The following is a 25441-nucleotide window of genomic DNA, read 5'->3' on the forward strand; positions in this document are numbered from 1 at the left end:
AGTCATCCGTGATTCAGTCCAAATTAATTATAACATATCAATCATGACATCAAATTTCAACTCTATGATGGAGGATATTCGATAAGATGGGAGTCGATTCCCATAAAAGATGACGTTAAACGATTCGTTCATGGCAGACAAAATTTGTGTCTTTTAATCTTTGCCTTATTTTCATTACACGATAATGGGCAAAGAGGGGCAGTTGTAGACACCTAATTTCATCTGGCGCGATTCAATTTATATTATTATGATCATACTGCTATATAATATATTTATATTACATATTGATTTATGTCATTATAATTATATTATATTATATAATATGGTACATACATTTAAACTATATATTTTTAGTTTTGTACCAGGTCCAATAGTTACAAATAAGTCAGGCCCAAAGCCCAGATACAAGTGGCACCAACAATCCAGAACCCAACTGTAGCCCGGATCCAAGACTTGACCCGACCAACCCAAGTAGGGTTTCGCCCTAGCACCAACAGCCGCCTCAATCTCAGCCTTTGGATCTGGACCCATTCAATGGTCCAAATCACTCTAGGGATTAAGGTTTAAGACCCTAAACTTTCTTTCGTCAGCGCTACATCCCCCTCCTTCGAAGACTCCTCGTCCCAGCCACTTCCAACTGTCGTTTTTCTTGGCACAACAAACACGGCTTCGTTGATTCATGAAGCTCACCAACAAACAACAAACAAGCGAGGATTTCTAGTCCGAGTAAAACTCTAAAAAACAAAACTAAAAATAGAAAATTTTATGATTATAAATAGATGTAAAATACAACACAAGATTACTCATAAAATATGCAAGAAAAAATAGAGAAAAACAGTGAGAAATCAGAAGCAAAGTTTTGTAACTTTCGAACGAAAAGAGAAATAAAAAGTACTTTTTTTTACCTTGCTCGGTGGTCTTTGGATCATGCATGTGGTTTTGTTGTTTTTGTCTATCTTGTTGACCCGAAAAAAAACCCTCGGAAGAGGAGTGCTGATGATCGAAGGGGAGGGGTTCGAAAGATCATTCTCAGATATAGCCCTCCACGAGGCGATTTTTAAAAAATCACTTTGATTTTTGAAACGTGGGTGGAAAGATCTTTCAAAAAACTAAAACTTTATTTTTTTCGCCGCCGATCAACAGCGGTTGACGAGGCAGCGATGGTCGGATTCTGGGTTCCAGATGAACCCAGGCTGTCATGTTCTTCATAAATGAAAAATAGTTTAGAGAATTTTCAGGGGTTGGGTTTTGATCGAAATGAAAGAGGGGGAGAAAATGAAAATATGTTTGTGATTTTGGGTTTTATAGTGACCCACCGACTCGACCCGTGATCTGATCCAATCTGGCAGGATTCGTGTGTTTTTTGTAAAAAAGGGGTCAAATTGTAGTTTCGGTCCCCCGTTGTTTTTTTAAATTCATTTTTACCCTTAAATTCGATTCTAATCTTGATTTACTTTTAAATTGACCACCCAATTTATTTTTCTTTTAATTTAATCATTTTCTAAATTCAATTCGCGTTTTATTTTTTTATTTTATTTTTTTATTTAATACTACATTTTATTATATATATATTGTATTTTTATTTTGTTACCTTTTATTTCTTTTATTTTGTGTTTTTTTATGTTTTTTTATTTAATTTCATTACGTTTTCCTTTATTTTTATTTTTGTTTCGTTTTGTTTTATTTATTTATTTATTTATTTATTTTATCTTGTTTTATTCTTATTTTTACTTTTATTTTATTTATGTTATTCTTTTTCCTTTTTTAATCTTTTAATCTTTTATTATTTTATTGTTTTAATTTTTTAGCTATTTTGTTAGGGTTTTTATATTTTTATTTTACTTCTTTTCTTTATTTTAGTAACTGTTTATATTTAATCTTGCAATTAGTATTTTTATAATTTTTTCTCTTTTTACTTTAATTCAGTGGACCTTTTATTTGTTGTGTACTTTAGATAGGCAATTCGTTTTTATTTTATTTCTTTTAATTCCTCAGCATATATATTTTTTTACTTGATTCGATTCCGTATTTTACTCTAACATTTTTCTTGACTTTTTAAGTGTTCGCTTTTAAATCCATTAAGTAATTTGGATCAAACTCTACCTTTTAGTTTAACTTACAATTCTCTCAATTAAGACAACTGGAAATTAATTAGTACCGAAAGGTCAGTTCAAGGGTGTTAATCCTTCCTTGACTTTAACCGACTCCCGGATCTGACATATTTCTAATAAGACGCAGATCAAGTAAAATAGTGTCCGATTAGCCTAAATAATATATTTGAAATGATCGGTGACGGCTCTAATATTTTTTCAAGTTGAATTATAATTTCGAATCTACCCATGGAGAATAGATGGAAAGGGAAAGTAGTGACTATAAGAAGACATGATGCCATTACTGCCAAAATCTAACTTTTTTTTTTCTGTCAGCTGATGTTAATTAAGAAAGAGAGGTGTGGAAATCTTTCAGCCAAGGGCATGGTGGATCCCACATTGAGCTTTTCAAAAGTTCATATCTTTATCAAAAAACAGTTGAATGCTTTATCATAGCTTTTCCATTAAATAATTTTATTCACTTTCAGTGGAGGGAATGAGAATTATGAGCAGCTACCTTTAGCTTCATTATTAATTTCATTTTAGTAGTACAAAAAAAGGTAAATACTTGGTTATAAAAGTCATTACATCTGATAATAAAAAGTAATAGTTTAATTTGATTTTAAAAATAAATAGAAGGGAAAATTGTCTTTTTTGTGTGGCTAATAGTGGTGTGATAATGATGGATAATCTAATATTAGCATGGATTCCCCAGGTGAGAACAAGAGTAGTACTGAGTCCACATCTTAAGAAGAAAATTACAAAATCCAAGCTTTGTCCATTGTCATCAACTCAAACCAGGCTTGGCGACATTCAATTTAGGCACACAAAGCAGGAATCTTACAAAAGGAGACCCTAGTCATCTTGTCTTGCTGCCAAAACCACCATATTTTTTGGAGTGGAATTATTGTTTCGTTTGTCCTAATGTTATTATTAGGGGAGCTTATCGGCAAGTCGATCGCGAGTTGATCAATACTCGATTTGTGCTCATAAAAGAAATTACTGCTAAAAATAATTTTGTTCGACTCGTACTAGTTAAAAGAACTTATTGCTCGACTCAACACTTTGCTCATTAAGTTCGACATAATATTTTAATTAGTAAATTATTAATTAGACCTTTTTTAAATAGGATATTCTTTAAAGGTAACTACTAAAAATTTACAAAACTATTAATGAATTGTCCGCAAACTTATTGAATCAAGCAAAATCCAACTCGTTAAGGTCTCGAGTCGAGATCGAATTCAAATCGAGTCAACTTGGGTCAAACATTAATCAAATTTTAACCGAATCAAATTCGAATAACTCATAAACTCAAATAACTCATAAACTACTCAACTCATTAAGGGTACATATTTTCCATCTCGTATTATGCAACAACCTACCTTGCTCTTCTCAACACTATACTTCAAAACTTATCCCCTTCGGATAGATGGATTTTGGATATTTTAGAATTATTAGATAGAACATTGTAGGTCTATGGTCAAATCAAATGTTAAGCTAAGCAAGCTCATTGTGGGAGCCTACGGTCAAATGAATTTCATTAAGGATTTATAGCTAGTCAATGTTTGAAACGGTGGAGCAATGAATGCAGACCTACATATATTTCTCATAAAATTCAATAATGACATTCTGATGAGAGATGAAGGACCCCTCAACAATGATGCTGCCCTACATATTATGCTAATCAATGTTCTGATTAATTCCCCAAAGTTTTTTCCCGCCTTCTTTGTTTATATTTTGAACCACATCAGTTTAGCTCTATCTTATGCCTGGTTGATTGCAACTATACATAATAAATCTATCTTATTCTTAAACACAATCATATGTATCTTTGACAAAAACAGGAAAAAATAATGCAAGTATGGCCGTGGGGAATGAGAATATATACTCATTCCCTTGTCTTTTTACCCAAAAGAATAAAAGAAGAATACCATTCTCCTCTTAGTGAAAGTGCAGGGAAAAGCTCAATATGGTCGAGTATTTATTAAAAATTTTGACAAATATAAAAGTTTGACTTTCAAAAATCTTGGTTAAACTTGTAGTTATCATGTTTTTTCTATTAATCTAGAGTGATTACAAGTTAATATGTATCTATTAACCATTTGACAATGAATACTTAAACATTCCTGTAGACGATATATTTAAACATAAGACTTTTTAAGACCTCTAAGAATAACAACCGACCCTCTTAACTTGTAAATACCATGCTTTCTATGAATGTTTTTGGGGGAGAAAAAGTAATCAAACCTTAACTTTTCTCCATCTATGGAAGTTTTGGGGGGAGAAAAAGAACAGAACTGACTAACACTTCTTATTTTATTTTAGTCCAGGAACATGTTTACAGCATATAGTATTTTTCATGCATAAAAAAATGCATTACAGAAACAGAAAGTTTCATTAAAGTCAATCTAAGAGAGAATTGCAACTTCACATTGGTGTCTCGTAGCAAATATGCCATCTATTCTGATATCGTTGCCTCTAGGTGATTTTCTTTTATTATTTAATGAATTTGCTCTGTAGCAGGAAGAGAGGAATAATAAATATCAGTCCATTATAATATAAGCTTAAATTATATATACGATCTGCTTGGAGCTGTGTACCAGTCCTGATTACAAGTTTGCTTTGTTGAGTTGAGCTGTACATTTCTTGGCCTTTCTATTTTACTTTTTATATTAAACAAAACAACTTTAACCACATGGCCTCTGCACCTTCATTAACAAACATGATAAATATCAGTTACTTGTTTTAGTCATTTCTCTCTGTCTCTCTCATTCTGTTCATGTTCCATTGGAGAAATATGTGGGATTATCAATTTGACAAATCATGAGTTCCATGTCGAGTGTTAAACTCCTCCATTTATGGTGGAGAATTGTTGTTGTTGTTCAGTTTGTGGTGGTTCAAGCTTTGGGACTGAACACGGATGGGGTTCTCTTGTTTTCTTTCAAGATCTTCATTCGGGGTGATCCTCTAAACGTGTTACAGAGCTGGAACTCAACCGACCAGACGCCATGTTCGTGGACCGGAGTAACTTGTGGAAGACAAGACAATGGCTACTCTCGTGTTACGGCACTGTCTCTTCGGAATTGTCAGCTTCTTGGTTCGATTCCGTCCGATCTGGGCATGATTCAATACCTTGAAAATCTGGATCTATCCAACAATTCCCTCAATGGGTCTCTTCCTCTTTCCATTTTCAACGCAACACAGCTTCGGTCTCTTGATTTGTCTAACAACTCCATCTCTGGTTTTTTACCGGAAACAATTGGGCGATTACAATATCTCCAGTTCCTTAACCTTTCCGATAATGCATTGGCGGGGGGTTTACCTGCAACTATCACTACTATCCAGAACCTAACCGTTGTTTTTTTGAACAACAATTACTTGTCTGGCAATCTTCCATATGGGTTTCAATCTCTTCAAGTTTTAGATCTTTCTTCAAATCTTATCAATGGTTCCTTGCCTCCCAACTTCGGAGGCCAAAATCTTAGGCGCTTCAACGTTTCTTACAACAGCCTCTCCGGGGAAATTCCTCCACAATTCGCCGAGAAAATCCCCGGTAATGCTACCATTGATCTTTCTTTCAATAACCTCAGAGGAGAAATCCCGGATTCCGTTGTTCTTAAGAATCAAGAATCTAAATCTTTTTCCGGGAATCCTGATCTATGCGGTGGGGCAACCAGACGTGATTGTCCTGTTAATCCTACTTCACCAACTTCTCCGCCGGCAATCGCCGCCATCCCGAGGATGATGGATTCCGACATGCCGGCAGCTAAAAGACAAGGTCAAAGCAAGCTTAAAACAGGAACAATTGTAGGAATTGTTGCGGGAAATACATCCGGAATCGCATTCGTGGTCATGGTTTTCATCTTGGTGTACAAGTTAAAGAAGAAAAAGAGAGTTGAGAGTCGGAGGAAGCAAGAAGCAAACACGGGCAAAGACAATTGGTCTGTAACATCTTCAACGTCGGAATCAAAAGGGTTTTCGAGATGGTCGTGTCTGAAAAAGAGGGGAGAGTACGAGGAAGAATCGGACACCACCACTTCCGACACCGAAGAAGACCAAAGCCAAGACAGTGTACGGCGTCAAGAGCAAGAACATGAGAAGAAAGGGAGACTGGTGACGGTGGACGGGAAAAAGCAGCTAGAGCTGGAGACGCTACTCAAAGCGTCGGCCTACATCTTAGGTGCGACGGGGTCTTGCATAATGTACAAGGCGGTGCTGGAAAATGGGACGTCGTTAGCGGTTCGAAGGATCGACGAGAACAGTGTAGACCGGTTCAGGGATTTCGAGAACCAGGTCCGGGTCATTGCCAAGCTGGTTCACCCGAATTTGGTAAGCATTCGTGGGTTCTACTGGGGAGTCGATGAAAAACTCATTATCTACGATTTTGTACCAAATGGCAGCCTCGCCAACGCTCGTTACAGTAAGTCCCTCATCCTTTTTTAATTTCCTTTATGCTTTTCTATGCATACGTTAACCAAAGTAGCATGGGAATTTGTTAAAGTACACCTTAGAACTGAAATGTTTTTTTTACGGTAGAATAGTTGTTGTTTAATGGCATGGAAATTTGCAAAGTCAACTGTCTGGATCTGGCATGGGTTTTGTGTTTGCCGTTTACCCCACGGCGTTTGACACCCATTTACCTTCCCATTTGCGCGCAACACCTATGAAAACGGCTCATCCTTTTTCTTTATGGTCAAATTATAGTTTTCCTGCCTCTATACTTTGCTCAAATTTAGTATTTAACCATTGTTTCTTTAATTCGACGTAATTTGAGTCCCTTTATTTGTATAATGTCAGTATGATTGCCAACAGCCTTTAACTATTCTAGTTAAAATATTAATGTGGACTTTTTTTTGAAACACTTTTCATTTACATTCTAATTAAGTGTTGATAGAGATAGATTAAAGGAAACGGTTCAATTGGGATAGTCCTCTTAAAATTTTTAAATTATAATATATTTTATATATTTATTGTTTCTATAAAATTTTACAAGTTATTCTAAAATTATAAAACTTTATCCTTAATATAAAATCATGGGTTTGTCCATGAGGTAGATTATTTGGATTGGATAAGGATATTACAATATTAAAGAAATTAAATGACGGTTGAATTACAGGAAAAGCTGGTTCTTCACCTTGTCATCTCGGATGGAAATCTCGGGTAAAGATTGCTAAAGGAGTAGCCCGTGGGCTTGCATATCTCCACGAGAAGAAGCACGTGCATGGGAATTTGAAGCCCAGTAACATTCTGTTAGGTACCGACATGGAACCCAAGATTGGAGATTTCGGGCTGGAAAGGCTGGTAACTGGTGACACCAGTTCTAAAGCAGGGATATCAGCCCGGTTCTTCGGTAGCAAGAGGTCGACTGCATCCAGAGAAAGCTTCCAAGACTTAGCCGGACCTAGCCCCAGTCCGAGCCCCAGTTCACTTGGTGTATCGCCTTACCACGCCCCGGAGTCATTTAGGAGCTTGAAGCCTCACCCCAAATGGGACGTGTTCGCATTTGGGGTGATATTGCTCGAGCTCCTAACGGGGAAGGTCGTGGTGGTCGATGAGTTGGGACAGGGAAATGGGATGGTTGTCGAAGACAAAAACAAGGCCTTGAGGATGGCTGATGCTGCGATCCGCGGCGAGCTGGAAGGCAAAGAGGATGGCTTGTTGGTTTGTTTTAAGTTGGGGTACAATTGTGCATCTCCAATCCCACAAAAGAGACCCACAATGAAAGAAGCTTTACAATTACTTGATAAAATCACATCTTCAACATGCTACTATGGGCACTCAATCATTCAATAAATGGAGACCGCCTTTGTAGAAAGAATATCAGAAATGTATGTATTGATCGACTGTTTTTTCTTTCTCCAAAGATTCTGTTGGCATAACATCAGAAACTAGTTCTTCTTGGCGTGTGACACTGACTAATATTTATTGCCGACTTTTGAACCCAATCCATCCTTGCTTTTTTGGTCTATTACTAGTTTTTTTCTTTCTTCTTTGGACATGCAAAAACATATATTTTGATATCCGGATAACAAAAATGATATTTTGTTCCGAATAATCTAGTGTAAACTACACAAATACTCTCTCGATTATTAAAAGTTACAAAATAATTTCTCGACTATAGAAAGTTGTTTAGTTGAGTTTCCCGACCATCAAAAGTTACAAAATGATCACTCGATTATTTATATGTTCCAAACTCGTCAATTTATATTAAAAAATTGACGGTTATTTGAGTTGCACGTTAACATGCTGATTGGGATGATCAAATCATATTTTAATGATGTCTATTGACACTATCGTTAATTCAAGCAAAGTCTCAACGACATAATATTTCAAGCATTGACTCGGCGGTATAATGTAAACGGAGAGTCGATCAACAAAATACAACTCAAACGATTATGGGGTCAAATTTTATCATATCTCAGTCAACAAGTTAACGTTCAACTCAGACGACTAGGGATGTAAAAAGTTGACTTGCCTATAAAACTAATTGAGACCGACTTGAGTCAGAACTGTTTGTGACCCGAGGTGATGATGATCTGAAATCAATTCTACTCCAAACTGGTGTTAACCTAAACCCAAGTTGAACCTGTAAATTACGACCTACACCCGACCTAAGAACGACCTAAACTCAAATTGAACATGATAATGTGATAACTAAACTCGATCTGCATTTGACCTGATATGAACTCGAACACGAAATTAATTTGGTAAATAACTGATATTACCTGACCTATTATCAACCTGGCATGTTATGGACCTGATATGTAATTGACTCAACTTGTAAGTGATTCGACTTGTTATTAAATTGATATGATATTTATTTGACTTGATATTTACATGACTCTTTAAGTTATAATTAATTAAGTTGTGATTTGTGAGATTATGAATTTATTATATTTTAATGTGACAAAATATATCTCCATAATTTAAGATATATATATGATTAACTATGATAATTAAATTAATATATTTCTTTTTTATATTTATAAATTATAGTATGTAAATATATTTAAAAATGTATTAAATTAATAACTTGAGAATGATAAAGTTAATAAAAATAATTCTTCAAATTTTAAAATTAATTATTAATTATATCATTAAATTAATAAATTTGCTTTTTATATTAATTATGATCATTATATTAGAAAATATTAATTATAATCATTAAAATTATTTTATTCAATAATTTATATATTGATTATTAACTTTATTAGATTACTTTGAAATAATTAATTAATAATTGGGTAAACTACATGGATGGTCACTAAAGTTTGGGTAATTTTTCATTTTCTCTATTAAACTTTCAAAAGTTACAAAATGGTCACTAGCATTATCGATTTATTATAAAATGGTCATTCGATGTTAACAACCGTTGATGAGAGTGATGGAAGGCTGATGTGGCACGTTAACCGACTGATCTGTCACTATTTTTTCCACACAAGATAGTTGACTATCTTTCTCTCCTCTACACAATGAGCGTCTCGCTCTCCCTCTCTACATTGACTATCCCCAAATATTCATTTCTCAAGAAGCCATTTTATTTCCTCAAAATTTAAAAGACCACACTAAACAACTAGATTCAGCTTCTTCCTTCTTTCTTCGTACTTTAGGGGGATTAGTTTTCTTGACTTTCCCACTATTTAGGGGGATTAGTTTCTTCTTGGGCTTGTTTCAGCAACGTAGCTAAATCTTCATTTTTTTGCAGCGTAGAGAGGTCAGTGTCAGCTATATTTTGATTCTTCTTTAGCATACCCACTCAAAAACTTTCCAGGAATGGAGGCTCTGGATACCAATTTGTTATAGCTCGAGAGAAGAGAGAATTAATCGAGATAAAGATAGCAAAAAGAATGAGGAAATTCAGAGGAAATGGAAAGTTCATTCATTCAAGTCATGAGCAAAATGGCGTTACATTCAGGTATTATTTAGTTACAAAGAATTTAAGGATGCCATGTGGTTTCCTCTACTAACTAACTCTATCTTTTCTTCTCTTCTGCAGGTATTGGCTTTCGGATTTGGCTGCTCCAACTCAATCGGGTAAGTTAACTCACCTACCTTTCATGTGCTTCAATTCTCTCCTGCCCTTCACGTACTTCAATTCCCAATTTATTCTCTTCAATCCCTAACCCTTGCTCTTCAATTCCCAATTCTTTCTTGTTTCATCGTCTCTCTTCTTCTCCTATTGTGGCACAAAGACACACAAAAATCAAAATTCAATTTCCCAGTAATAAAAGGAATTGGAAAAAAAGAAATCCCCATAAAGAAAATAGAGAAATACATGTAAAATAAAAGAACAAACCTTGAACAGAACAGGAAGATCAGGCCCCCATTTTTTAAAACCTTGTTACTAAGCACATTCGAATTCTTCCAAATCCAATCTTTTAAACCCAAATTCCCACATTCTCCATTGTCATAAGCCAGAAAACTTGGCCCTGAGTCATGGGTTCCCATTAAAACTCAGCATATGGCCTATCAGGCTTAATCTCAACCCCATAATTGAAAGCCAAAAGCCTCATCACCTGTGCTTCCGTCCCATATCTTCCCCAATCATAATTTTGAATCCAAGCTCTTAACTGCTTTGCCTTGTCGACATTAGACTTCGCCATAGTTGAACAAAACCCCCAGAAACCAAAAAAAGGAAGCTGATTTTGAAGAAAAATAAAAAAAAGAAGAGAAAGGGCTACAAGAAGAAGAATAAGAAGAGAAAAAAGGCCAGCAATAACTAACGGAAGCTAACGGTACGAATCTTATTGAAAACAAACTAAAAGTTCGATGATTGTATTGCAAGTTTCAAAAGTTGGGTGACCAAAATACAAGCACCCTAAAAGTTTGGGGACTATTTATATACTTTACCCTTAATATTAACATAATAATTATAGAACGAAAACAATAATAAAAATAAAATAATAACGATAATAATAATAGTAATAACTAATAATAACTCGGACAAAAATGGGTATCTATACATACACATATTTATATATGTATGATTTTGATGTATGGATGTATATATGATTTACATACATACATGCATACATATAATGCATGCATCATACATACATGCATATATAATACATACATATATTAGACATGTTCTACATGTGGCATACATATATTTTTACATAGTACATGCATCTCATACATACATTCTCATTTATCATGTATCGATATAATTTTATAATACTTTCTAAATAAAAATATTAACTAAGATGTTAAATTTTTGTTCACCAACTTTTAAAATGAGTACAATTTAGTCCAATTTGATATTAATTTAAGTTTCACATTTTATAATTATTTCAATTTGATCCATGTGTTTTATTTATATTATTTAAATTTTAGTTTTTAATTTCATGTTTGTTCGATTTAATTCTTAAAATTATATTATTTATTTGAAGCTTACCCATACTTATTTATATTTTTGTAATTTACTCCAAACTATATAAATCACATCACGAACTTTATTTCATAACCTATAAAGTATATCATAATCTCTAAACTCTATAAACTTTTATTTACCAACTTTTTAAATGGATGCAATTTAGTCCATTTTTATTTTAATTTCAGTTTCGTATTTTACAATTATTTTGATTTGATCACCACATGTTGTTTAATTTATTTAAATTTCAGTTTGTAATTTCACATTTGTCCAATTTATTCTTTAAAATTATATTTTTTTATCTGAAATTAGCACATAATTATTTTTATTTTTTATTTACACTAAACCCTATAAATCACATCATAAACTGCATTTTAAATCCTATAAATTATATCATAAACTCCAAATTCTATAAACTTTTGTTCACCAACTTTTTAAATGGATGCAATTTAGTCCATTTTTATATTGATTTTAGCATCACATTTTACAATTATTTCAATTTGTCCATGCATGTTGTTTAATTTATCTAAATTTTAGTTTGTAATTTCATGTTTGTTCAATTTAGGCCTTAAATTATATTTTTATCGAAATTGACCCATAATTGTTTCCATTTTTCTTAATTTACTCTAAATCCTATACAATTATAAATTATAATTTTGAGGTTCATTAAAGGCGGAAAATAATTCACCCAAAAATGACCTAACATGAAGTCTATTTGTACCCAGTAAGATTCGACCTAAGTTTTATCTGTCAATAAATTGACCCGATCTGATATCCATCCGAACCTGAATTAACATGATGTTTAATTGATTCAAACCCAAACCGTTCTGACTTGAACTGATATTCATCCAAACTGAAATTAACCCGATCCGAATCAAAACTGAAATCTTATTTCAAATTAACCTGGAAATGACTTGAACTGAATTGACCTAGACCTGATCTGATTTGTGTAGAACCATTAAATTGACTTGACATAATCTGTATCTGATTTGACTTGACCTAACATGATTCTACCTAAAACTGAACGATTACTTTATTTCACATCCCTTCAGACGACCATCAATATTTTTACAGAAAATGATAAGTTTGAAATATATGAATAGTCAGATGACAATTTTGTAACTTTTAATAGTCGAAGACTCAATAAAGCAACGTCTTATAGTTAGGAGACTAACTGTGTACTTTACCCAAAAATCTATTTTTTTTTAATTCCAACAAAATATCATACTAGTATTGCATGAGATATAAGAGGGTTTAACAAGTGTAGGTGTATACTTGATGATAGGACCTCTTCTTTCGCCAGGAAAATGGTGTTGGAGACCGATATTCATCACCATGTCTCAATATTACATGAGATATAAGAGGGTTTAACAAGTGTAGGTGTATACTTGATGATAGGACCTCTTCTTTCGCCAGGAAAATGGTGTTGGAGACCGATATTATCACACCCATGTCTCAATATTATATCATTTATCTTATATATATAAATGTTATCATACACTTGTTAGAATCCCAAGGCAAAATCTTAATTAAGTGACTGTTGACATTCAATATGAACATACAATCCAGTAAGGTAATTTTTTTGGGGGGTCACCAGCTTCTTATAAATGTTTGATCTTCTTGTACTGGGATTAACAAATGCATTTTTTATCTGAAAAGGAATTCGAAACCGCAAATGCATAAGGTGAAGTAGAAAGAAAGGTTGCAACAGGGAAGACCCAAGAGATGACGGGAGTGCAGGTGACTCACCAACATCCACAACCTAACCAGAAGACCAGCGGTAGTGTCCTCACTGGTGCCGTTGCGGCCACCGCCTCCGCTTTGGAATCCGCAAAAGTTGCAATATCTCGAAACTAATGGAACAAGTGCTTCCATTAAGATCACCTTACCGACTTGATAATCTCTTACAATTTTCAGTTTTGTTGGAGGGTATTACAATTATATGTTTTTGTATGGTGTAAATTGATTATCGAGCAATACTTGTATATTTGCCTTGTAAGTAACTCAATGTGCTTAAAATTTGTCAAACATACACTGCGTTGCCTCCTTGGTTAGAAATTGGTTACCTCAAAAACATGTTATCTGGAAACAAATATGTGTGCAGCATTGATTCTTTTGTAATGGTAGATTATTATTTCTCTACTTGTATAGCTAATCCTTGGCATTTACTAATTTCCTGTGTATGATTTTATAGCAAAAATACTCCTTTGCTTTTCCAATGTATCAAACAGCCAACCCCATTATTCTCATGACATTATATTACTTATTTCAACTTGGAAAAGGAATTTCAGCCTCCTAGAATTCATTCTGGATAGCAAAACAAAGTTAGATGCCTTTATTCTTCACCATTAGTCTTGTTAATCCTATTCCTTTTTTCCCATCTTTTATTACTTATTCCATGTCTCTCGTTTCTAATTATAGCATCCACTGTCCAGGCATATATTTCCCTCCACAACTTGTTCCTGCAACAAAATTTTCAGGTCTGTGAATTAAGTTTTCCTTCAAACAAGTTACTTTCCCATCTGTCTCATTATTAACTTTCCATTGTGTTCTGCCATTGTAGTTGAAAAATAGTTACAGCCATGGGGATGACATATCTAGGTTAGTGAGGATGCTTTTTGCAAAGAAAGAAATGAGGATATTGATGGTTGGACTCGATGCTGCTGGAAAAACAACGATCCTCTACAAGTTGAAACTTGGAGAGATTGTTACCACCATACCAACAATCGGTATTAACCCCCGATGCTTGTCAACCTAACCGGTATAGATTGAAACTTAATCGTCAAGTTTCAATAGAGTTTTCTTTAGATTTGTTATCCCAATTCAAACCTGTGATTAGATGTTCAAAATAAATGGTTTTGATGTCAAAACATCAGTTTCCAGGTCTCAATTCAAGCATAAAATAGATTTCTAACATTGTGATCCAGGATTTAATGTGGAAACTGTCGAGTACAAAAATGTTAGCTTCACCGTGTGGGATGTTGGAGGAGAAGACAAGGTAATAAATAAGCATATGAATACAATTGACAGCTCTTCCATAATTCTATGTTAGCATGTACATAAGAATTAAAAAGTGATTGTTTCATACTCTCTTTTATAGATTCGACCCCTATGGAGACACTACTTTCAGAACACACAGGGCCTTATTTTTGTGGTGGATAGTAATGACAGAGAAAGAGCAACAGAGGCCAAAGACGAGCTCCACAGGATGCTAAACGAGGTTCGTAATTTCATTTCATTCATCTTGATGAAAATGTCACCCACCAGTTGTTTACTGCCTAATAAGAGTTTCTGTGTTCAAAACATGCTCAACTGATTGTGGTAGTGCTACTTTCTCTTTCCAGGATGAACTAAGCAACGCAACCTTACTTGTGTTTGCTAACAAGCAAGATCTTCCAAATGCCATGACTGTTTCCGAAATCACCGATAAACTTGGTCTGCACTCACTTCGCCAACGACGCTGGTAAATTCTGTGTTAAATACTATACTAATCACCTACTAGCAGAGCCAAAATTTGCTCATTCAACCTTCAAACTATGAATAAAAACTAGAAGCTGATACAGGTACATCCAAGCTACCTGTGCCACCTCTGGCCAAGTACTTTATGAAGGTCTTGATTGGCTATCCAGCAATATCTCTAGCAAGGCAGGACATTATGCCTGGCGGATAGATGACAGAGGAAGTTGGTGCAGGGGCAAACAATACTGTGCCCATTTTATTTTAATAACAAATTAGTACGAAATAATTATTATAAAGGTACGAAACAGGTGAAAAAGAATGATGGTGCTAAAACAAGGTTGGTTCTTCCTTGCTTTGATTCGGCCATTCAACGAATAAGTAGAACTTTGAAGTGCTTGAATAAATGATCGAGTTCCTGGAAGACACCGATGGAATCCAAATAAGGTAAAAAGAATGGAAAAAAAATCTTATCTTATTTATTTTTAATAATTTAGAGAGATTATAAGATAGTATTTGTTTAATATTTTTTTAATCATTAAAAAAATACACAGTGACTGGACTTGATGATAGAGTTTGAGAGAGCCAAATTAAAACTTTAAAAAATTTAGATGTTTAAATTAAAATTTTAATTTTTTGAAGGATTTGTTTAAATTTTTCTTAAAAAATTAGGATTTAACTGGTGGAATTTACGAGATAATGTTGTGAGAAAAAAAAATTCACGAGATAACGCGTTCCAACAATTAATTGTTGAGATATGGTGTTTGCTACAGTTCGAATGAAGGTCGCCGGTGGTGGGCGACCAATGAATGAAGGTTGCCGAGTGTTCTGGGTGACCAATGAAGGTCGCCAGGTGATCCATGAGAGAAACAATTAAACAATAATTGTTTGGGTTAAATACAAATTTGGTCCTCATAACTTTGCACTCTCATACATGTATTTATTTTAGTCACAAACAATTATAATTTAGTCATACATGTTTCTTGTTTATCCTATTTTAGTATGTATTTATTTTAAAATTGATTATTGGGATATCTTGTTTTGTATTTAGTATGTATTTATTTTAATATTGATTATTGGGATATGTTTTGTATTCAATAATTTTTATTTGTTCTATTTATTATTTCGAGTATTTCATTATTTTTTAGTTTATTTAGTTTATTTTATATTGGAAAAATTTGCGAGATAATATCGTTGGTAGGGAGAAATAAATACATACTAAAATAGGATAAACAAGAAACATGTAAGAAACATCTATGACTAAATTATAATTAAACATAAATACTAAACAGTGGCTAAAATAACATGTTTACAAATTTCATGGCCAATTTCGAGAATTAAGGAAAATATATAAAACACATGAAATCAGTGATTAAAATGAAATAACTAAAAATATTATGATCAAAATGAAGCATACACAAACTTGACAGAATAAACAACTAGTGACTAAAATATAATTATTAAAATATACATGCCTGAAACAAAACATTAAAAATGTCACTAAATGATTAAACAAATAGATTACAAAGCATAGGGGACCGAAAATGCTATTATCCCCTAAATATTAAAACACATATGAGAGTCTAAAGTTGTGAGGACCAAATTTGCATTTAACCCAAACAATTATTGTTTGATTGTTTCTCCCATGGATCACTGGCGACCTTCATTGGTCGCCCAGACACCCGGCGACCTTCATTCGAACTGTAGCAAACACCCTATCTCAACAATTAATTGTTGGAACGCGTTATCTCGTGAATTTTTTTTTCTCACAACATTATCTCGTAAATTCAGCCGATTTAACTAGAATTTATAAATTTTTGAGAGACTTAATGAGAAATTTTAAAAATTATGAGGGATTTAATTAAGAGCATTCAAAGTTCAAATGAATTTTTAAAAATTTTGAGGAAAGATATTTTTTTTTTAATTTTAAGGGTCTAAATTATAATTTTTAATTTCAAGGGTTATAATCCCTACCGGTTGCTCTTGTGTTTTGAAAATACATATACACTTACAGACGTAATTCTTGAACTTAATTTTTAAAAAAAATCATTTTCTTTTAACCACTTTGATAGATTTAATTTTACCTAAATTTATGCTTTTGATGTGAATTCTTAAGTAATGATTCCATTGTTGAGTTAGTAAATAGGAATAGTAGCTTCGACTAAGGAACAAAATCCTCAATTCCTTCTTAGTATTTTTATGCGTGTCCCTCCAAAAACAATAAAAATGTATTATTTAAAATAATTAATACTAATTTTTTTTTCATTCTATCCTTTTTTGCCTAAACCTTTCTCCTTCAATTTAAATTTAGTATAAGTGATTTTTTTCTTCAAATTTTACCTTTTTTTAAATGAAAAATTAAACAATGGATAGAAATTTTGTTGATTGTAATAACTTTTGTGTTCTTTTGTAGAACTTGTGTGATGATAATGAATTTTGCAGACTTTGACAAATTTAAGCGGACTGCTTGACTTATCTACTTCCCCTGATTGATGTTGCAGAAACTTTTTTTTAAGTGGTTTGATTTTATATTTATCGACTTATGAAGCAGTAATAATAAGGGTAAACTACATAAATGACCATCTAACTATTGGTCTCGAAATGACACTCATTTTCAAATTTATGTCAATATGACCATTGTACTACTTAAATGGTTTCAATATAGCCACATGTCGTAAACATTTAACGGAAATGTTTATGTGGTATTAAAAAAATTGGTATAATTAGAACATGAGTCCTTGTAAAGTTACGTATTCACGACATTGGCATCCTATTTTGTTTTCTTCCATTTTGGTCACTACTTGTTTATGTTTTGTTTCCTTAAATTTACATTTAATGCAATTTGATCTTGATTATGTTTTTAATTTGTCTAATGCCTTACTTTGTGCATTAACTTTAAAATCTTTTATTCTAGTTATCGTAACCGATTTCCGGCGATACGACGTGTCTCGACTCATTTTGTGAAAACTCGATTTTGTAAAAGAATTGTTTCGGAGTCACCATCGACCTTTTGGATTAGGTAAGTCGAATACCTAAAAAATTTCTTTTAAAAAGAGTTTTTAAGAAAAACGTCATTTTAAAAGATACACCGATCCACTTGTAACCAGAAATTCATTTTTTAGTATGAAAAAGGGTTTGGGGGTCGATTACGTGTGGGGAAGGATAAGCACCCCCACAACGCCCAAAATTGGTACCCATCGATTATATATTGTCTCTAAATAGTAGAAATCTAAGAGTTCGAATACATATTTAAATTACGATTCCATTATTCCGAATTAAACCATACAAAAATTCTAAAGAAAAATATAAAATATTCTCTTATTTCCAATTGAAGAGAAAATACTCCTTAAAATACTTTAGGACGAATATTTCTCTTTCCATTTGAAATAAAAGTAATATAATAATTTTTCCTAAGAATTCAATATTAAAATAATTTTTATTCAACCAAAGAAAGAAATTAAATTCATTAATCCGAATTATATTATTAGAAAAGATAAGTGATATTCAATAATTTAAAAATGCCGAGACTTAATCTCTAATAAAATTAGCAAATTGTCTCGATAAGTTTAAAATAGTGAATATTTCTTCTCTTCAAAATTAATTAATTTCAATGCAATCAATTTTTTAGGTTTCTATAGTGGGAATATTTATTTATTTTAAAATATCGGAAAAGGACATCTAGTTGTCTTAAGACTGTCCCTTCTTAATATATTAAAATAAATAAATACTACCCTTAATCCAATTATATAATCGGTTAAGTTATGCTAATGAGGCTTTTAAACAGAATAAAATATGATACATGAAGCACTTAGAGAAAAAAATAAACACATGGATTAAAAGAACTATTTTAAATTTATTTTTAACTTTATATTGCTTTATAAATATATACATATTTTCTAAATATTATATTAAACATAGAACATGATATTTATTCTAAAATATAATAAAAATATAAAATAAAATATTTCTATCATGATATAATATTATATACAAAGTAATATATAATAATAATACAAACAAAATAAATATATAAAACATAAAACATACTTTAATGGTAAAATAAATAATATACATATGAATCTACTTACTATATGGTGACAAAAAAAATATATAATAATCTTAGGATATTAAACATTAATAAACAAAAATCATGGCATGAAACAAGAACATAACCAAAACAGAAGCACTATAATCATAATAAAACCTTAACTATAGGACTAAAATGGAATATCATAAATATCAGCACCAAATTTTGAACAAAAAAAAACATACAACAGAGAACTAAATTAAAATAATACAAAACCATGCATCTAATTTGTAAATCTTAGAAAATAAAAGGAAATGGTGACTAAATCACAAAACACGCTAAAATATAAGGGACCTACGGCGTGATTTACCCTAAAAAGTTACTAAATCACGAATCACATTAAATGTAAATGACCAGTAAGGTAGTTTAACCTAAAACTAGTGGCCAAATAAAACATGCTAACGTGGTTTACCCAAAAATATTAAGATATCAATTCTTCTTCCCCTTTCCAGAATCATTTTTGCCATGAATTTGTAAACCCAAATATCCTCTCTTTTCTTCCTCTTCTCTCAACCTATTCGACCACTACCCAACCATAAACAACCGCTATAAACGGTGGTTCTTCTACCCTAACCAAAAACCGACGACACACTCCCCTCTCTGATGACAACATACTCCGACTAATACCAGCAACAAGGTAAATCTCAACCATTATATCTATTTTATTTATGTTTTTTTAACACAGAACTATGAACGAACCAAGAAAAAAACATTAGCATAAGAATACCTTCACACCTTTGATTGCTAAAAAATCTAGTTGTATTGCTTTGATATTTTTTTCTATTTTTCGGTCTGAATAACCGAGAGCCCCCTGCTCTTGTTACATGGTTTGGTTCTTATAACCAATTTACATAGGTTTAGAAAACAAAATAAAAATAATCCTAGGTCTACTATGGATCTACTGTTGTTGATGATGGCGTGCCTTTAATGCCCCAGATATTATGGGGTTTTGTTGATTACTTTGACAGGCTTGGCCGGCTGTGGGAGAAGACTTGGGAAATGGCGGTGGTGGCTGAATCATATCCCTAGGGTATAGTTAGGTTAGGGTTCTATACCGTGTTTGGGGGTTATAGGATTTAGGGGTATAAAAATGGTGTTTACAACTGCCTCTCTTTGCTCATTGTTATGAAACGGGAATGAAGCAAAGATATAAAATCATCATTTTTCATATTGGTCTCTTCTTGTCACATTGCCATCTCTTCACTGCCAATGTAAATTCTTCTCTTTCCGTGATAGTTGACCCAATAGTGATGATCCATCTCCTTATGTGATGGATTTAGATGAAAATGTTTGATCCATCTCATTCTGTGATGAACGAAATGTTGGTGTTGTTCCAACTCCGTATGCGATGGAAACAAGTTAAGGTTGAACAAGTTCTTCTCATTATGAACTTCTTCTCCCTCATCGGATGAGTTCTTCTCATTATGAACTCTCTAATGAAAATGTTTAGCCCTCGAGTGAGGTGTTGCTGATTCAACTCCATATGCAATTAATCGAGCTAAGGTTGAACAAGTTCTTCTCATTATGAACTTCTTCTCCTTTTGTTGGATGAGTTCTTCTCATTATGAACTCTTATGGAAATGTTGATTCACCTCCTTCTGGGGTGAATTTGAAAGGAGAAAGTTCTTCTCATTACGAACTTTCTTCTTTAGGACGAGTTCTTCTCATTATGAACTCTTCTGGAAATGTTGATTCACCTCCTTCTGGGTTGAATTTGAAAGTAACAGGCTCTTCTCATTACGAACCTTCTCCTTTAGGACGAGTTCTTCTCATTATGAACTCTTATGGAAATGTTGATCGGTTTATCCTCTCTTTGAAGAGTTTTAATCCTGCTAAAAAAATATCTTGTGTCAGTGATTTGTATTTAAAGTACCCGAAGGTAATGACCCCATGGTCTTTAATTTTGTTGAGATCCATTTCTTTCGATGGTGACAAATATAGAATGATTCTATGCTGAAGTCGAGAAATGAAATCTTTGTTGACTCTTTGAATTCCTTAATATTGCAAATTCCTGAGTTTTTGTCTTTGTTGGGTCCATCTTGGAAAGGACAATGCTCATTCTCATTGAAGTGGCCTAGAAAAGTCAAGTTGGAAGAAAGACATTATTGAAAATGCTTCTAGGGAAAAACCTTAAGAATGACTCATGCGACATCCTATAAAAACGGTCATAAGAAGGACTCAAACAATTCTCTAAAAAAATGATCCTAAAAAGGATAAAATAATTTTTCAAAATAGACTTTACAGATATCCTCATGAGAGGAAAATCAAAATTTGTCATGTGTATGAAATGTATGATGTGAAGATGCAAATTCATGTATGAATGCAGGTTTTCTTAATCTGTTGGAAATGGTTGCAAGAACAGTCTTCATTGCTAGATCAGTCTTCATTCTTTTCCTGGTTTGATTTTCTTCTTTATCAGCCGCACCTGAGTGTATTCTTTAAATCTTGACTTGTGAATGGGCGCATCTTGCCCCAGTAAAAAAAATTCTTTTGATAAATTTAGCTTCTTCAAAAAAGATTCATTTACAGTTATCAAGAAACCCCTAAAATTAAGCTTAGATTCCTTTAAAAATTATTTGGAGATAATCATCAATAAACCCCTAAAAATCAGGCTTAGTTTCTAAAAACTCATTTGAAAACATCCCGCCCGAAGGTCTTATGGATAGCCCGAAGGACTTATCATCTTGCTCGAAAGACTTATAGATGACCTGAAGAATTTAAGCATCATGCTCGAAAGACTTACTCATGGCCCGAAGGACTTATTCATCATGCTCGAAAGACTTACTGATGGCCCGAAGGACTTATGATGATTCGAAGTGTTGTGAATCGAGCAATAGGAAATGTTGAAAACATCCTGCCCGAAGGTCTTATGGATGGCCCGAAGGACTTATTTATCAAGAAACCCTTAAAAATCAAGCTTAGTGTCTTAGTTGTTAAGGAACCCCTAAGAATTAGGCTTAGTTTCCTTTTAAAAATTCAATGAAAATCATCATCAAGAAACCCCTGGAAATCAGGCTTAGTTTCTAAAACTCATTTGAAAATATCAAGAAATTCCTAAAAATTAGGCTTAATTTCTTTGAAATTCATTTAAAAACATTAAGAAACCCCTAAAATTAGGTTTAGCTTCTTTCAAGTTCATTTGAAAACACCGAGAAACCCCTAAAAACCAGGCTTAGTTTCTAAAAGTTTTCTTTTTTTCGGAAAGAAACTATCTCCAGCGAGATAAAATCTTCTATTTTGAGGGAAACTATCTCAAGCGAGATAAATTTTGGTTTTAAGAAAAACAATTTTGAGTGAAATGAATATTCTTGTTTTGAGTAAAATGTCTTAAGCGAGACAAAATATGTTTTAAGAAAAATAATCTGTAATGAAACGAAATGTCTTGTTGTGAGAAAACAAATGTCTCAAGCGAGACAAAGTCTGTTTTAAGGGAAACTATTTCAAGGAAGACAAAATTTGTTTCAAGAGAAACTGTCTCAAGGGAAACAAAATTTTGTTTCAAGGGAAACATATTCAAAGATTTTGTTTCAAGAGAAATTGTCTCAAGGGAGACAAAATTTGTTCTTTGGAAAACTATCTCATGTGAGATCAATTTTGTTTTAAATATTCCAAAATTTTGGGAGAATGTCTCAAGCGAGATGATGCTTGTTTTGAGAGAGAAATACTCAAGTGAAACAAAATTTGTTTTAAGAGAAAAATGTCTCAAGCGAGACAAAATTTGTTTTTAAGAAAAACAACTTGGAAATTATTATTTCGAAGAAATATGTCTCAAGTGAAACAAAATTTGTTTTAAGGGAAAAATGTCTCAAGTGAGACAAAATTTGTTTTTAAGAAAAACAACTTTGAAATTTGTATTCCGAAGGAAAATGTCTCAAGTGAAACAAAATTTGTTTTAAGAGAAAAATGTCTCAAGTGAGATGACATTTTGTTTCGAGAGAAACAACACCTAAGGAGGCAGAGAGTCTGCTTGTTCCTGCCCATTGAGGATATGTCTTCAGAAGATCTAATTGTTGACTTCAGGAAGTTAAAGCTGTGGATGACATTGTTCTTTCAGGTTGAAAACATCTGGTCATTTCCGAGCTTTTATTTCCTGAAATATCGAAATGATGTATTTATGACTACCTATCTTGTATGTTTATGGGTGTCATGATGAAGTTTGTATTTTATGTGTTTGATGAATTATCGAATTTTTCCTCGAGAGAGGGAAAAATGTCTTTAATGTACATGATGATGAATGTTTGATGCAAAGGTGCAAATTTCATGTGTCATGTATGTATGTGTTGATGTATGTATGTTTTCTCAGTGGGAAGTAGAATGGTTGCGAGAGAAATCTTCATTTTATCCATGGCTCAATTAGTCTTTATTTCCACCAGGGTGTACTCTTGCAAACCTCGACCTAAGACAATTTATTTTCCTTACCCCATCAAAATTTTCCCAAAAAATGGCTTTCCCTTGCCCCAGCTTCGATCTTGAACTTCGGAGGGATATTTGTTGAATTCCAATATATGCTTCCAGAGAGATTATCTTGTTTGAAAATGTTTTTCTTCCTTTGAATTTTCAAAATTTTAAAAAATATTGAAAAGAATTTTTTTTTAAATATTGTCTTTTATGTTTCAAAATTGCAACAAATCATAAAAATAAAGTTCATTGAATATCAAAAGAATCATCTGCTCATTAATCTTTGATAGTTACAAATCTTTGACAAATTTCAGGATCAAAAGGTTGGTTTTGAGGTTGGCTACCTAAATTTAAGGTTTGTTTCCTCGATTCGTCCTTTTTTCTTTTCTTGGTCCTCAGGGAAAATTAGGACATGCCCCTCTTTCTTGGTTTGACATTTTGATCGGAGGTGGACAAAATGACGCAACTAACATTGTCAATTGCTAGACTCTTTAAAACACTTTTGTTTCAATTCTCTAAAATCTTCCATTTGTTCAAGCTTTGTAGACTCTTCTAGCAAAGGTAGTGCAGAAATATGGTTGCTAGACTCTTTAAAACACTTTTGTTTCAATTCTCTGAAATCTTCCATTTGTTCAAGCTTTGTAGACTCTTCTAGCAAAGGTAGTGCAGAAATATTGGTCTAAAAATGAGATTATTGAGTGCTCGTGTGAGTTCGACTATAACAGGTGTTCCTCAACTCCCTTAGTCCATATTTACTGGAACTCCTTATTTAGTAAATTTGATTTAATTTGCCATAGTTGGGCTAGCTGAATTCAGCTTTATTGTATTTATATATTATAATTGCCTTGGTTTGGCTAGCTGAAGAATTCATGTCGCCATAAAGTCGTTGACCTGAAAATCATAGTGGAGCAAACACTGAATTGCCAAGTACCCGATCAATATCATGGTTTGAATGTAATCTATTCATAAAGCCAGGGCTTTCGAGTTCCCTCTATAACCAATTGCTTTAGAGGAATAGCTCAGCTTTATTGTATACATATATATATTTTGGGTATACGGATTTCATTTCTTAAGCTTGTCAAGGAGAATCTGTTATAGTCCCGGTGTTTGTTATAGGTCAGAAAAATCTCATCGTTAGAGTTCAATTTCCAACCAACTGACCTAAACTAGATTCAACTACTCGACCATTCCATCTGTGAAGATCATGATCATCATTGAACATCATGATCATCATTGAACATCATTAACAGAAGTAGGAACCAATTAGCTTAGCAATCTCATGTGCAAGTTGCCCCATTTTGTCAGCTCCTAACACATACCTGAATGCCAAAACCTTGATTGACTCTACATGTAAAGAGAAAACTAGATCGGTCCCTTCAAGATAAGGGTATGAATTGTGGTGTATTTCTGAAGTAGGATCAAGGGATCCTTGTTTTGCAGGGGTTCGAACTTGTCATTTACCAAAGATTTACAATCTCAATTATTAAAGATTTTTTTAATTAACTTGATATTCAAAGATTTTCAAAATTGTCAGTTTGATTCAATACTCACAATCCTTAAAATAACATAAGTTCATTCAAATATCCTTACAAGAAAGCTGGGAAAAGACAAAAAACAAATTCCAACAAAATAATCTCAACATAAGGTGCAGCTGAGGTGGATAAAAACCTCCACTTGTTCATCTAGAATATCCCATTATTCTTAGAAAGTTGGATGTCTAATTGGATTAGGGTCTTTACCCTTATTTGATCCCCATATCTCGATCATTTCTCGTGTCAGGACTCCCTTGTCAACGAGCTTTTCTATGTCCTCCATTAATGATATGCATTTATCAGTGGGATGGCCCAATGCCCCAAATGAAAATCACAAGCACTATTCGGGTCATAGCCATAAGCAGAAGGGTTAGTCTTCATTCTCAAAGGACTTAGGGTGAGATATTGACTCTTGATTAAAGGGGATAACAAGTCAGAAATGGGCACTTGAAAAACCTTGAGGGTCGTGTTTTTCCAAGACATCTTTTGTGGCCAGTCTCGTATT

General features: G+C 33.1%; 2 protein-coding genes across 2 annotated transcripts; both read left to right on the top strand.

Moving 5' to 3' along the window:
• The first annotated feature begins 4859 nt into the window (after positions 1 to 4859).
• Positions 4860 to 7885, top strand: LOC120171875 (probable LRR receptor-like serine/threonine-protein kinase At4g37250). The gene is made up of 2 exons (XM_039179498.1): positions 4860 to 6510; positions 7207 to 7885. The coding sequence occupies exons 1-2, from the start codon at positions 4914 to 4916 to the stop codon at positions 7881 to 7883; spliced, it is 2274 nt and encodes a 757-aa protein (XP_039035429.1). The 5' UTR covers positions 4860 to 4913; the 3' UTR covers positions 7884 to 7885.
• Positions 7886 to 9937: 2052 nt separating this feature from the next.
• On the top strand, positions 9938 to 20022 carry LOC120171813 (ADP-ribosylation factor 1-like). The gene is made up of 10 exons (XM_039179457.1): positions 9938 to 10005; positions 10087 to 10124; positions 13885 to 13943; positions 14027 to 14192; positions 14391 to 14461; positions 14564 to 14683; positions 14808 to 14926; positions 15027 to 15145; positions 15693 to 15772; positions 19975 to 20022. Exons 1-10 carry the CDS (start codon positions 9938 to 9940, stop codon positions 20020 to 20022), a joined length of 888 nt encoding a protein of 295 aa, XP_039035388.1.
• Positions 20023 to 25441: the final 5419 nt, after the last annotated feature.

This window comes from Hibiscus syriacus, unplaced genomic scaffold, assembly GCF_006381635.1.
Source record: "Hibiscus syriacus cultivar Baekdansim isolate YM2019G1 unplaced genomic scaffold, ASM638163v2 tig00111837_pilon, whole genome shotgun sequence".
Classification (NCBI taxonomy): domain Eukaryota; kingdom Viridiplantae; phylum Streptophyta; class Magnoliopsida; order Malvales; family Malvaceae; genus Hibiscus; species Hibiscus syriacus.